Source organism: Cydia splendana, chromosome 19 (genome assembly GCF_910591565.1).
Source record: "Cydia splendana chromosome 19, ilCydSple1.2, whole genome shotgun sequence".
In the NCBI taxonomy this organism is placed as follows: domain Eukaryota; kingdom Metazoa; phylum Arthropoda; class Insecta; order Lepidoptera; family Tortricidae; genus Cydia; species Cydia splendana.
The window spans coordinates 7,294,586-7,309,769 of NC_085978.1; the positions used below are offsets into that span (position 1 = coordinate 7,294,586).

The window sequence follows — 15,184 nt, forward strand, 5'->3', positions numbered from 1 at the left end:
AAGTTAAGAAAGTAACTAAAGTACAGACGTATGTACATAGTGGAAAGTGACTTGCATTATAATATCCATACCTTACAGCCCTGGTTTAAAACCTCTAATATATCTGTGATGATACGTAGGTACTCGTCTCACACTCGTACAGAGGCTTTGTTTCCCATCGTATTTTCTCAGAATCGTTCGTATTTATCATGCTACTTCAGTCAACCTCAGTACTTTTTGTACCGAGACTGACTGCAATAGCAAGACACGTTCGTACGTTTCCGTGAAAATACGATGTAAAATAATTTGTGGACTACATTTGTACGTATGTCTTCGTAACCGCTGTAATGACGTAAACGTGTGCTTCTTTCCTCCTCACACATTCCGTTTTGCTGGTGCAGTGATAAGGTCTCATTTAGAGCTACTGGTAGTGACGATGTATATTCTTACTACGTCCAGTGACTGAAATGTTCAATTCCATTCATGTAAGTAGATTAAATTCATAATCATAACAATCGACAGTAAACAGTTTAACCGACTTCAAAATTACGAAGCAGGCCACAAATTCCCGGGATATTATTTTAAATGTGTGTTCCTCGGTTTCTCGAGAACGGCTGGGCCGATTTTGAAAATTATTTTATATTTGGTGAAATCGAGGAAACTTTTCCAATATTAAAAGTGTGCTTTATAGTACCTACTAGTAGTACCTACAATAATCAAGTAGGTATTTCTTTTTAGTAACTCGTGCATTTTTTTGGAAAGCGACGAAGCTTTTTTTTTTTTTTTTTTTAATTTATTTAGGCAACAAACAGTCTTGTACAAAAACTTATATAATAATATTATATGTGTTAATAGACCTTGAGTGCCCTACCTTAATAAAACAATTTTTAATCTAAGTGTAGGAGCAGTAAGCGGAAAACAAAGTTATCATTAAATAACAAAGTTATCAATGAGTGCATAAATTATACTAACTAATATACATAAGTTATTTTCAATTATACCTATTTTATCCTTAATTATCGTTACCTACTTAAATATACAGTTTGTTATTGTTTATAATTTCAATTTAAAGTGAGTAATAATTTGTTTTTTAAAACTTTCACAGGTTTTATACGAAAATAGATCAATGTGGGATACATTTATATTATAATAATTGAGACAACGGTTGAAATAAGAATTTGAGCAATATTTTGTACGAGAGAAAGGGATAGCAAATAGTTTCTTATGGCGTGCAGTGCGTTGAGGTGTCTTAAATAATAACCTACCAAGAAGTGAGGGGGAGTCAATAAAGCTGTTAATGATTTTGTAAAGAAACATTATATCAAACTGTGCTCGACGATCTTCAAGTGTCAGCAATCCATAGTGAGAAAGACTGTTTTTATATGATTTCCGACCCCGTCCCATACGGAAGTCGATGGACTTAAGAAATTTCTTTTGCACACGTTCTATCCTATTGATATGACACTTAAAGAAAGGGTTCCAAATGATACACGCAAAATCTAGGATTGATCTGACTAAACTGTAGTATAATATCCTGTATGTCATTTCGTGTTGAAAAGGCTTACAAACCCTTAATATAAAACCAAGTTGTTTGTAAGCCCTTTGAACAACAACATCTATGTGATTATTAAATGTAAGTTTATCATCTATTATAACCCCAAGGTCACGGACCTTATCAACCCTGTTTATGTGTTGATTATTTAATATGTAATTATATGTTATTGGATTTTTATTACGTGTAAATGTGACAATGTTGCACTTATCAGGATTAAGAAATAGTTGATTACTCTCACAATATGCAGACAGAGAATTAATATCGGCTTGAAGGTCGCAACAATCATTGACTGTGTTAATAATCTTAAAAATTTTTGCATCATCAGCATATAACAGGTGATGACTGCTGCTAACTACATCACCAATATTATTTATATAAAGTGTAAACAGCAGTGGACCGATATGCGACCCTTGCGGGACACCTGAAGGAATGTAAAGAAAATCTGACATGAAACCTTTGATCGAAACGGCTTGTGAGCGATTTGTGATGTATGACTTGATCCATCGGAACAAGTCGCCATGTATTCCGGCACTCCAGAGCTTCTCCAATAAGATTCTGTGACTGATTTTATCAAAAGCCTTGGAGAAGTCCGTGTACACGACATCAACTTGGCATTTGTTATTTAGTGCGGTTAGTAAAAAATCAGTGAAGGAGACCAAATTGGATTCGACACAACGACCTTTGAAAAAACCGTGTTGATTTGGAGACAAATAGTTGCGAACTGCAAAGGATAGGTCATTAACAACTATTTTTTTCTAATATTTTGCCAAATATACATAACTTTGAGATTGGACGGTATTGGGATACATCGTCTTTTCTATTGTTTTTGGGTATAGGAGTTATTAAAGCTTGTTTCCAGCGGTCAGGAAAAATTCCCGACGTTAATGATTTCGTAAAAATATACGTTACTGGGATTGTCAGTTCCTTTGCGCATTTATTAATGAAAAGAGGATGTATTCCATCCGCCCCCGCCCCTTTATTTACATTAATTGATTTTAGTTGCTGAAAAACAATCTCAGAATTGATTTTTATTGAATTAATATTTAAGGGTGAATTAGGATTCTCGTTAGTAAGTATAGTATCAGAATTACTAGATTTTACAAAAACGGAGTTAAAGTATTTATTAAATAGGTTACAAATTTCTAAACTATCAGTAATATCTCGGTCCTTATAGACAAACTTATGTGGGTAATCTGAAGAGCTTTTGTAAATGATGATGAAGTAATACTTAGGGATGATAATAGGCACCTATATGTTTTGTCGTTGTCTTGATATTTAATATTTTAATCGCTAGATGGACTTACGAGTATATACATATACGTATCGTAGCACCCGGCAATAAATCCTGCACTTTTTGCCAGTTTATGGACTTTAATACTTACTTTAAGGGCCACTTGCACCATCACACTAACCCGGGGTTAAGCGGTTAACCTAGTGTCAAATTGTACTAGTAACCATGGTAACTACAGATTTAACCAGTTATCCCGGGTTAGTAGAATGGTGCAAGTGGCGCTAGTCAAAACAATGAGTATATCCATGTAAACTTTAAATATTAATTGACATTTTATAAAAAACCGTACAAAGATAGTGTGCGACAACTCTTTACGTAATCGAAATTAGTCGAGTCTCTTTCAAAATACTGATTTGCAATATTTCTCGGCGGCTATTGTAGGTACAGTGAAACCTGGTTAATTGACACCTGGATAAATGGGAAACCTCAATAATTGCAACCAAAGGTCCGGTCCCGGTCCCTTGAGACCAAAAGGCCTCTATAATTGAAATTTTGGAACCTCTATAATTGCAATTTAGATTTTAGCGGTTTTCGTAATTTTGCCTCTGTAATTGACTACATCGCAACTAAGACCTCTATAATTGACACTCTGCTAAAAAAATTCGTTATTTTAGCTCTTCTTATTACCTCTATTATTGAAACGAGTCTTACTTATTACTTACCTCTGTAATTGAAATAATGTAGTTGTAGAGAGCAGAAACAATATTTTAGTTATAATAGCAGTGATCATTCTATTTTAAATCTTCATCTAGAATTCAATTTATTTATTGGGTATCTATCACAGCCTGTAGTAGGTGAAATAGTTTTGATTAAATCAAAAACAAAGTATGATGTTTACATTCCAATAAAACTTTCTCCTACAATTCAAGGATTTTTTTAAACCCAAATGATTAATAAGAAAATAAAGCAGTAATTAATGTAGGTAGTATAAAAGTGCAAGTTATATAATATATAGACCAGAAACCCAGAACGTAAGCTTGTAAATCTACTTTCAATGGTTATTTGCACCTCCATAAAAGAAATTTGTCAGAACGCAACCTCTATTAATGAAAACCTCTATAATTGACACAACGATTTTTTGAACCTCGTTAATTGGCACGACCTGCTTAAATGAAAAACCTGGATAATTGACAAAAAATTGCCGGTCCCTTGAGATTGCAATTATCCAGGTTTTACTGTATAAGTATTTCACCTTCGCTGCACCGCTGCAGAGGCTTAAAAAAAAAACAAATTTATAAATGTACACTCAGCAAAATTATTTGTGTTTAGATAATTATACTTTGGCTGACTGTATGTATCCACATCTTAGGTATAGTACTAGGAGATACTTATATACCATTTTTTTATGAAATCCATTTTTCGCTAACTCACATAAAGATTGCCACATTAATGGTTGTTCTCGGTTGGCTTAGACAATGATGGTGTGGTGCGGTACAGCCGCGCTGGGCGCGGTGCTGGCGACGCTGCTGCTGTGGCTGCGGTGGCGCGCTCGCAACCTGCGGCGGCTGGAGCTGGCGGCGCGCGTGCCCGGCCCGCCGGCGCTGCCGCTGCTGGGCAATGCCTTGCTCTTCATGGCTAAGCCTAATGGTAAGATATCGAAAGCGTTATCCTGGCTTATTTTACCCTTGTTAAATAGTACAGCACATTTGAATATCTTAAGGCTTCTAGCAAAACTTTCATAACTCAGACATGAAACATAGTAGTGAAAGTATTAGGTAACCCGTTTCAAGAGTTATCGTATACAGAGGTTTGATTTGACTTCCCTTATGTATCATTTCAAATAATATTAAGGTCTCAAATGAAAAAAAAAAGAAATTACTTCCGGAACTACGGACCACTTGCGCGATCTAGTGTTAGCCAACTAACTCAAAGTTAAACGTTTATTTATACCTACACGGTTAAACTGTACTGTATATACTTAATCGGGTAACGCCTTATTGCCTAACCCTGGAATGCGCAAAGGGCCACTTAATCAAATCAAAATACTTTTGGTAAAACTCAGTTACTATTATGTTTAACAATGTCATTTATTACAGAACAATTAAAATTGGTTGCGGATATTATAGCCAAATACGGCGAGTACGTGAGATTCTGGTTGGGGCCAGAGCTGAACATAGTTGTCTCTAACCCGGAAGATATAAAGGTAAATATTGGCTTTAATTTAGAACTAGCGGGTTTCACAAAACCTTAACAAATTATACATTACATAAACCTAAACCTTCCTCAAGAATCACTCCATTGATAGGTGAAAACCGCATGTTAATCCATTATTTTTGAGTTTATCGCGAACATACAAACACACAAACAGACAGATGTGGCGGGGGGCTTTGTTTTATAAGGTGTACTGATGTGTACATAATCATGGGATCTGTACAGTTATCTTGTTCCTAGCTTGAATAACTTAGGTAATCGGCGCGATTCGGGAAATGAATTAGAGATTCACTAGATATGAAATAGTGAAGATATGTGACGTTCCACGGCAAAAGGTACCTTATGGCGGCCGCAATAATATTGGAGTGGCGTTAATAATAGCGTAAGCGCCAACCGCCATAAGGTACCTTTTGCCGTCGAACGTCACAATATCTTTACTATTTCATATCTAGTGAATCTATAATTCATTTCCCGAATCGCGCCGAATCAATTGGGGTTTTTTTATTGTAATTTTTATTATTCTTTTGATAGCGTGACATGGTAGACTTTAATATGGAAGTCTCTTTAGATATAACTCGTTTTTTTGACTTTCTCTTGTTTTACAAGATAGGTAAAAGGTTTCGTTAACCTCCGCTCACGGTCCTACTTATTGTGCTCGCATAAGTTCAATGAAATCATGTTCTATTGAAACAGTTCAATTTTAAACACTACCACTTTTAAACAAAATCACATCAACTCTATTCTCTACATTAGGTATAGTCAAATTTCACTGGCAAATTTTGGACCTTTTTCTTAGGAGGTTAAGACTTTAAGAGGGTTACTACTACCAAAGAGAATAGATACTCGTAGTATAGAGGGGTCCTGTTATAGTAAATTTTGTAAAATATATATGGAAAAATGATTTTATTATTTTTATATCATTTCGACCCGCGTTCTTTCACTGATACCTATTTGTTAAAATTGTTAAATATGAAACGGTGTCGTCAACGCCATCTAGCCGACCATAGGCCAAAGGTGTGTGCGCCATCTATCCGAGAATGACTTTTTCTTGATATCCAAGGCACGTTTTTTCCTTAGACTTTATTCATCGTATACGGAGTTATATAATACATATATCTTTGCTAATACATTATGAAGTTTTCATTATGAAGCCACATTACAAAAAATGGGATGTAATATAACTTATTGTATCTTTATTATTTTACAGCTGATTCTAACGAGTAACAAAGTCACCAAAAAAGGGCCTGTTTACAACTTCATGAAACCCATGATAGGCACTGGAATACTAACTGGAGGTAAGTAAAATATAGTCTTACTCTTACCCCCTTATTCATGCATTAAACTTAGTTACCTCTTACAAACCACGGTTAAATTATCGTCGGTGCGAATAAAAAAATCGCTATGTGTTGTTTTACGATTTTTTTATTTTGGCATATTTTAATTCCTTTTTCAATTTTCCGTCGACCTATATCAATATTTTTTTTATATCTTTATTAGTTTTGGAAATAACTAACAAACTATGTAAAAAAAACAGCTATGTGATTTTTTAGCACATAACGAAACTAAATGCCTTGTTTTCCGTCGAGGGTGAGGGTGGTGACATGGCGATTTATTGACCCTAAAATCCGCTATGTATCATTTATCGTACTACGTTACTTTGGCAACAAATCACTATGTGTAAACTTTACACATGACGATTTTAAGTGAACCAAATGTAAGTCGCTAAATATGTAGCAAAATTCTGTTTACAATAATTAATATTGTAAAAATTTACGAAGAAAACTGTTTATTTTCTTCATAAGTATCATGTAAAACCATTGATCTACCAGAAAAAAAATACAGGTGCAACAAATATATTACAAACAGGAAAATAAACAGCTTTTTTTTGTCTCCTGAAAAGTAGCTAAAAAATACATGGCGATTTTTTTATTCGCACCGACGTTGTGTCTCTAACATCCAGAATTTAAAAATATAACCTCAAACGGTCCTACACCCAAAATTCGGTATTTTTATCACTCACTGCCCTATTTCATATATTAGGTACTTAGATTATGAGCACGTACTCAACTTCTAGTTGACTTTAAAAATCTGCAATTTGGTGTTCATCTGGGTATAAAAATGGCTACAAAATGCACGTCAAAATAAAAATAAATCGGCATCACAGGTGAACATTGGCGTCATTGTCGGAAGACAGTGACACCATCGTACAACAAGAAGGCAGTGGCTGCGTTCGGACGCGTGTTCAACGCGGAGGCGGCGGCGCTGGCGCGGCGGCTCTGCGCACGCGACGCTAACACCTTCGACGTCTTTCACGACGTTGTTGACGCCACTACGCAGTGTGTTTGTCGTAAGTTATTTCTTTTATTAAATACGTTATTCTAATTCTTACATTACGTAGGTACATGACATGAAGGATGACTCACACTAGACCGGGCCGAGCCCGGGCCGTTGCGTCTGACACGTCATTTTCTATGACGGGTGTTCGGTGATCACGTGGTACTTTCCATAGAAAACGAAGCACCGTGTGCTGCGGCCCGGCCCTGTCCCGGTCTAGCGTGAGTCATCCAAAACAACAATAGGGTTCCGACGCCAAAATGATTTCGTCATGTCCGTCTGTCTGTCCACGGGTGTCATAGACATTTTTTCTAGATGGAATAAATGGGTCAAACAGATCACTGTGTTATGTCTTTCCTGTAGACATACACAAGAGTTAAGGGCTATAAAGGTTAATTTTCTTATTTAACCCTTATCCACGTGAAAAGGTCCTCCTTTTATTTAGAGAACTATGATAAAATCATTGCTTACATGCCCACAAGCTGTTAACTATTGCCCACAGGAGAGAAAAATGTACTGTTCGCGATAACACACTAGTTTTCTCTCCTGTGGGCAATAGTTAACAGCTTGTGGGCATGTACGCAATGATTTTATCATAGTTCTTTAAATAAAAGGAGGACCTTTTCACGTGGATGAGGGTTAAATAAGAAAATTAACCTTTATAGCCCTTAACTCTTGTGTATGTCTACAGGAAAGACATAACACAGTAATCTGTTTGACCCAAATAGGAGTGATTTTGCAAACTCGGAGTATGTCGCCCTTCGCGCTTCTATTATATATGTACTCTGGCCAACTGCATTGCGCATCGTGTGAACGCATCATAAAGACAAAGTTTGGTTTTTAGGGCCACATTAGGGGATTTCATAATTCGGATAAGTATTGTAGATGGAGGCGCCATTGCCGGATACGGCATGGAAGATTGATTGATTGATTGAATGATGATTTCCCGCCCTTCATTATCACGTTTTATTATGCCTATAATTATGTGTTATTGTCTACCTATGGCTTTTCATTATATGTGTGTCCTATCGTTTATAACAGAAACACTAATGGGTCTCACAAAAGATGACACACTGAATTTGGCAAATCTTGATTACGTGGTTTCAAACACTCGCAGGTACTTTTTTAATATTTATACTAACTAAATACATATTCTATCATTTTAAAGTCGGCTAAAGTCGTAAAACTCGCAAATAACTCCAAGGGTGGTCTGAGAATTAACTTGGTTCGATAGAAATTCAGGATATGGTTTTATTTAGCAGAAGAATAAAAGTAGATACTTACGCGAATTAGATGAAGCCTTATTCTCAACTGAGTGAGTTCTTTACATTTTTCATAAAGTACACAACATTCCTCAACACATTTGTTTTTAGGTCGAACCAAGTTACTTATCAAACCGCCCTAGTAAAAGACGAATTTATGTACTACTTTATTTAATAAACAATTACCTACCTAAAGTTGCATGCTTATTTGTACATTACCAACGCTATTTATTTTTTATCTGTATTTTTTTCCACAGACTGTACAGTTTATATTTTGCCAAAATGACTAAGTGGTGGCTTCAAGTACCGCTTATTTATTGGATCACAGGTGCTCAGAAGCTTGAAGATACAATGATGAAGGAGTTTCATATTTTGACGAAAGATATAGTGGATAAAAGAAAAAATGCTTTGGCGCGAAACGAAAGTACAGAGGAGGAGGTTCGAGGCATCGTTGACAGACTCATCTTAAGTGGATACCTCACAGAGCAGGAAATAAGGAATCAGACTTTAGCTCTGTTTACTACTGTAAGTATTTATATATTCACGGTATGTTTTCAACCCATAGCCATGTTTTTTGGCCCCAAAATTGCTATACCAAAATATTATTATATTTTATTTATAAAAACCTAATGCCTTGTGGTATTCTTTTGCCCATTAACCTTGGGGAAAAGCATAAAAGATTATTTAGGCGTAGCATTCGAAACCAAAGAAATCAATATAAAATAAAAATGAGACCTCATACGCATTCATTTAATTATTATATACTACTTAAATACATAAAGATACTTTTGGTGTAGGTACATCGATTACAACATAATTCGTTAATTTTATATTCTGTCTTTTGTAACAGAGTCAAGAAGCCGGGGCAAAGATAGCATCTGCTGTTCTTTTGTACTTAGCGCATTTACCGGAGTGGCAGGTAAAGGTCCAAAATACGAGATTATAAATTTAATAACATACCTATTAATATTTAAAGGCATCCATTAATTTTTATAAGATGCCACTTTAAGGTAATTGTCAGTCAACAAAGCGATGAAAAGGGCGTCATTAATTTTTTTTTTGATGTATTTTACTAAGATATTATATTTCCAAACATTTACCTTCACAAATATATATACTTTGCCTATAAAACTACTCAAAACAATAAGTATACAAAAACGAACGTGATGATACTGATATAATATATCTACATAAATCTATGCCCTTCTTTGACACACGATAAAAGCAACTACGAGTATGTACCGATGTATCATGACAGTTATCCCGAAGATTTAAGGGCTCCACTCATATTACAACAAACATCCACATACAACACATTACATTGCATCCGATTATAGATAACTGTCGGCTAGGTACATATTTGCAACGAATTCAATCGATCAATCAAATGCCGCAATGTAATGCAAACCGCTTGCAATTATTGGTGCCAGGTGCCATGCTCAGAAGCCTTAAATATTATACGTTGCAAAAAGTTTAAATTCAAACTAATTTCACAGGATAAAGTGTACAGCGAGATCCAAGAGCGCCTGGGCCCGGACGATGAATTCATAACGGACGAGCATATCAAGTCACTCCACTACCTGGATATGGTTTACAAGGAAGTTCTTCGCTGCATGTCCATTGCGGCCATGATCCAGAGGACAGTCGAAGAAGAAATCACTATAAATTCTGGTATTTTCATTGCAATATTTTCACATCTTATTTCAAAGAAGATTGTTGAGCCATTTATGATTCTAGCTAGATTGTATATTCTATAGCGCAAGGGTGTTGAACAACTATTTTAGCTAAGACCCTAAATAGCATAACGATCGCGGAGCTCGACTATTTCGGTGGGAGGGGCGACCCGTTTGAGTTGAGGTTTTTTCAACATAAGTTCAATTTCTATCACTTTTCAATTTACGTTTTTAAGATGAAATTATACGAAAGATACGTACGTACGTACCGCCTGTTGTTTACCTCTGCTTGTATTTCTGTTTTCTTTTGTATTGTCTTCTTTTATTGAGGTGTGCAATAATAGTAGACATTTATGCCCATGTTGTACACTCTGCTTTTCACTTCGATTGCGAGGAAAATAATTATATTTTCACGGCAATTTACACCACGAAATTGTCGTAAAGCGAAAGAACATAATACATAACCAATTTCCGCTAACTAACTTTTTAATTTTTTTTTTAATTTTCAACATGTGATCAGAGTTTCAGGTTTTCTGCCAAGTCAAACATTTCGGAGCATTTTCGAACGATAATCGACTCCTATTTTATGTGATTTACTAAATTTAATGACAGAAAATACGGATTTCTAATAAATTGTAGCAAAAATAAAATAATATAACAAGTTTTGTCATCTACACAATTTTATTGCTCAGTAAAATTGTGCAATATGTTTTAACTGATTGGCTGTTGAGACCGATTACCTTAGTCTTAGAAGAAAATTTTACTTTTATGCTCTAGAGCATAAAATGCGATTTTATGTCGTCTACGCACGACATAAAGGTGCACTTTTTGAGCATGAGAAGTGAAATAGTTATTTGTACAACAAGAGATCAAAGTTTGATATTTCTTCGAGTGCTTATTTTGATTCCCGTGCAAGCGAAAGATTCTATAATAGATTCACGAGCGTAGCGAGTGAATCTAATTTAGAATCTTGAGCGTAGTAAGGGATTCAAAAGCGCACGAGATGTAAATAACTTTGATCTCGTGTAGTACACAAAATTTTTCACCCTAAGCAGTGAGAACATACCTAGAGGGACAGAGATAATAGAACCCAAGTATATCGAACTTGTATTAGACCCCGCATGTTGAAATGACATTTGACTATAAAGGTCACTTGAATGACATTTTGTCTCACTCAGTGAGCAAAATGCGATTTTGCTCACTCATTTTGTCTCATCAGTGAGCAAAATGCGATTTTGCTCACTGAGTGAGACAAAACGACTTAGTGAGCAAAATCGCATTTTGCTCACTGTTTTTAAGAAGCAAAGTACCCTTGTTCGAGCTGCTGAGGTGAAAAAGAGTATTTGTATTGTATTGTATTGTACCTACAGCAATCTACTCAAGCTTTTACTGCCGAGAGTTTGCTAATAACGACCATAACATAGCAACAACATCATTGATATGAGCTGCGTCAATTACCTGTAGTTATAAGATACAAAACGGTAAAATAATTATATTTGAGACAATTTTTTTTAAACAAAATATTTAGTTTGTTTCAGTATTTATGATTTTAAATGTCTTTACAGTACATTTTATGTTGCTACTTTCCCGTGCTACTACTAGTAGTGCGGCAATAGCACTTTCCGTGCCAATGTCGAAAATTTAAACAGCCACATGTACTGTAAAACGTTGTATGATACACGTGTGAATAGCTAATTCACAACTCGTTGCGAATTTCCTACTATCCGTATCGTAAATAATTATTTTAAACGGATCATATCAATAGTTTTGCAAACTGTCTGTTATAAATTAAATGCTAAAATATTTCAAGTTAAATGATTATGTTAGGGTCAATTTTTGAAGAGGGTGTTTTTTCGACATTTGTATGGCAATTTTTTATTTTTAGAAAATCAGATTTATAATCATCGCTTTAGAAAGGGTTTTTAACAACAAAAAATATACTGTACGAGGCACCACTCTACTTTTTATAGTTAGTTAGATATGGACGTTTAAATATCGACATTTTTATGGCACTATTTAGCCATTTGTAAGGCGCTTTTGACATGTATATGGAATTTTTTCGATATTGTATGGCAGTATCAACATTTTTATGGCACTATTTATTGTTTTTGTGGCATTTATATGACCCTAACAACATTTGTATGGCACCTTTTCGACATTTGTATGGCAGTATATAGACATTTGTATACCACAATCGACATTTATATGGTCAAAATAGCCGTACAAATGTCGCCATACAAATGTTGCCAATAATATTTTTTTGCGAAATTTCCTACTCAATATAACCGATTCACTTATTCAGTTTACGATATATTTTAACACTGTATTTGTAACTATTATTGTAAAATACACATTTTTATTTCGACTCTATACTAACATATTAAGCGTCCATACAAATGTCGTTGTAGTTGTACCAAAATATATCGAAAGAGATTCTTACCTGTTTTTATATAAATAATACTGCTTCCACGTCCACATTCGATGTTGATCGACGCCCAACTAACCGCACTATTGCGTCGTAAATTTAATTTAACCGTTATTCAATAGAAAAATAAAATTTTGGGGGGTATCTTTAAGTCATAACAAAACAAGTGCCGCGTGGGACAACGATAAAAAGGCTTCCCCTGTTTTATTAAATAACGCCATAAATTATCGATTATTAGATCAATTGTCTAGAAAATGCTCTTTATAAAAATATAAAGATATTCATAATACGTTGCCTACATCCAAAGTTATGATTTTTTTATTGGGTGTGTCTCGCCACTGGGACACGCAAAAAACGGCAAATTTCGCCGTTTTTGGAACTTGAAATGCGATTTTGTCAGAAACAAATAATACTTAAGGTACAGTTGTACATTATATTTAGAATTCACAATACATTGGATGAAAATATATACATAACCAGTCTTTTAGTCCTATGGACTTAGAGTTATAGCCGTGGGACAGCAAAAAATGCCTATTTGAAAATTGACCCGTTACAGGAAAAATCACTCTGCCGGTTGGGACCTCTCTGGCGATTCCTATTCACATTCTCCATCGGAATCCGAAATACTGGCCGGACCCTGACAAAGTTGACCCGGGTAGGTTCCTGCCCGAGAACGCGCAGCTGCGGGACCCTATAGCCTTCGTGCCTTACAGCCTGGGCCCAATGGACTGTCTAGGTAATAAGGCTCAAATAAAATAATATCGATCACTCTCTCAAGTAGAAATGGAAAACCTGCCTTCTCATTTTCTACTTGATCATGTAGATTACCAATAGGAAGCCTATAAAGTGTCTCGGAGCGTCGATTACTCTCGACGCTGATGTCGCCCACCATGCATTTAGTGTAAACGAAGGTATGGCGCTCAGCGTTAGCGTCGAGCGTGCATTCTGTGGGCCCTTATATTTGCTTTAACCAATTAACCCTTTACTGTACATTCGTCCATAAACAAAGGCAATATACGTAAAATGATCAAAAATATCTAATCAGTAATTTGTTGTTACAGGTCGCGTGTACGCCATACAAATGGTGAAAACGCTGGTGGTGCGCACGCTGCGGCACGTGCGGCTCGAGGCCGACGGACGCCTCGAGGACCTGGCGCTCGACGTCGCCATCTCCGTGTCCTTCTCCGACGGGTACCGACTCAGGGTCTATCCGAGGCCGAAGAACAACAGAGACCGAAATTTTTCATAAATCTGGAGCTATCAATAAATTTATTATAAATAATTTAAACAACTCAAGGTCTTTTTATCCTCTAAAGAGGCCCAGGTCGCCGGACGGTATTAGCCTTAATACCAAATTTATTAATGTATAATTATTTTTACAAATTCATTTAAACAAAAATATTTTTTTCTTATTGTAAGTAATTTAGAATGCATTAAATGTATTGCCAAAAATTTTCACCACACCCTTAAAAATTATGTTAATGGCATCTTAAAGAAAATTGCACAACATTTTAAATGTATACTTATAAAAAGTGAAGATGTTTCCGGGATTCACCAATGAAAATAAAACATCTATTATGATGACTTGAATGAATACTAGCATTCTTAAGACCAAACAAAGTACATAACCTTTGTTTGATATTCAATAACATAATTAAATGTTATATGTTTTTGTAAAACCAATTAAAAAATAAGCAGTTTTGACTAATTTACAATATGAGTAGTGGTAATTGCTATAAGTATTCCAAATTTTAGGTATCTACGTCAAACGGTCTCTGAGAAAAACGCATTTAACTGATTTGCAAGACCGAAGTGATCCCATAAGTGTTCCGTGAACAAAGTTTTGTACGGAACACTAAAAACCGGCCAAGTGTGAGTCAGACTCACGCTTGACTGCAATTTTCTAATAGGTTTTCCTGTCATCTATAGGTATGTACTTTTATGCCATAGTAAGGAAGAAGACGGCGGCATCTGTGGTGATGTGGATGAGGGGGAGCTGAAATAGCATCCTGAGAATGATAGCAGAGAGGTGGGACTCGGATATTCTCCGCCGATATACCGACCTTCATGTCTTATGACCTAGAAAATAAGTATTTTTATGTTTTAAGTTTACTAATGTAGTTTCATAAGTGTCATGTAACTAACAATCTATGGATCTCAGGAATCTGAAAATAAATAATCTTTATTTTTATTTTATTTATTTATTTATTACAGGTAAAGAACTATTTCGAGTAATTTTTTCAATATTTTTGTCCTAGTAGTTTCGGAGATAAAGGAGGGGGGGATGGTAATTTTTTGGATATATTCTTAAATAACTTCAACTTCAACCTATATATTTTAAAATTATAAATTAAATATAATTTGAAATTCTCAAGATGAGCTCCTTCATTTGATATAACACAATATAGTTTTAAAAACTTTTTTTTTTAAACTTTCTCATTTACTCCCCAAAAATGGCCCCCATGTTTAAAATTATTTTTTTTACGTTACATGCCCATTTTTCGGTCACTAATT

The 15,184-nt window shown here is 35.3% G+C and overlaps 1 protein-coding gene across 1 annotated transcript; it reads left to right on the forward strand.

The window, feature by feature from the left end:
- The first annotated feature begins 431 nt into the window (after positions 1-431).
- Positions 432-13,921, forward strand: LOC134800194 (cytochrome P450 4g15-like). Its single transcript, XM_063772685.1, has 11 exons — positions 432-464; positions 4,238-4,412; positions 4,862-4,968; positions 6,184-6,271; positions 7,141-7,323; positions 8,352-8,427; positions 8,830-9,097; positions 9,423-9,491; positions 10,069-10,243; positions 13,227-13,406; positions 13,732-13,921. The coding sequence occupies exons 1-11, from the start codon at positions 447-449 to the stop codon at positions 13,917-13,919; spliced, it is 1,527 nt and encodes a 508-aa protein (XP_063628755.1). The 5' UTR covers positions 432-446; the 3' UTR covers positions 13,920-13,921.
- Positions 13,922-15,184: the final 1,263 nt, after the last annotated feature.

Coding starts and splice junctions, on each gene's coding strand:
- LOC134800194 (XM_063772685.1), top strand. Junction 6,272..7,140: donor CACTGGAATACTAACTGGAG/GTAAGTAAAATA, acceptor TCGGCATCACAG/GTGAACATTGGCGTCATTGT. Junction 10,244..13,226: donor AGAAATCACTATAAATTCTG/GTATTTTCATTG, acceptor GACCCGTTACAG/GAAAAATCACTCTGCCGGTT.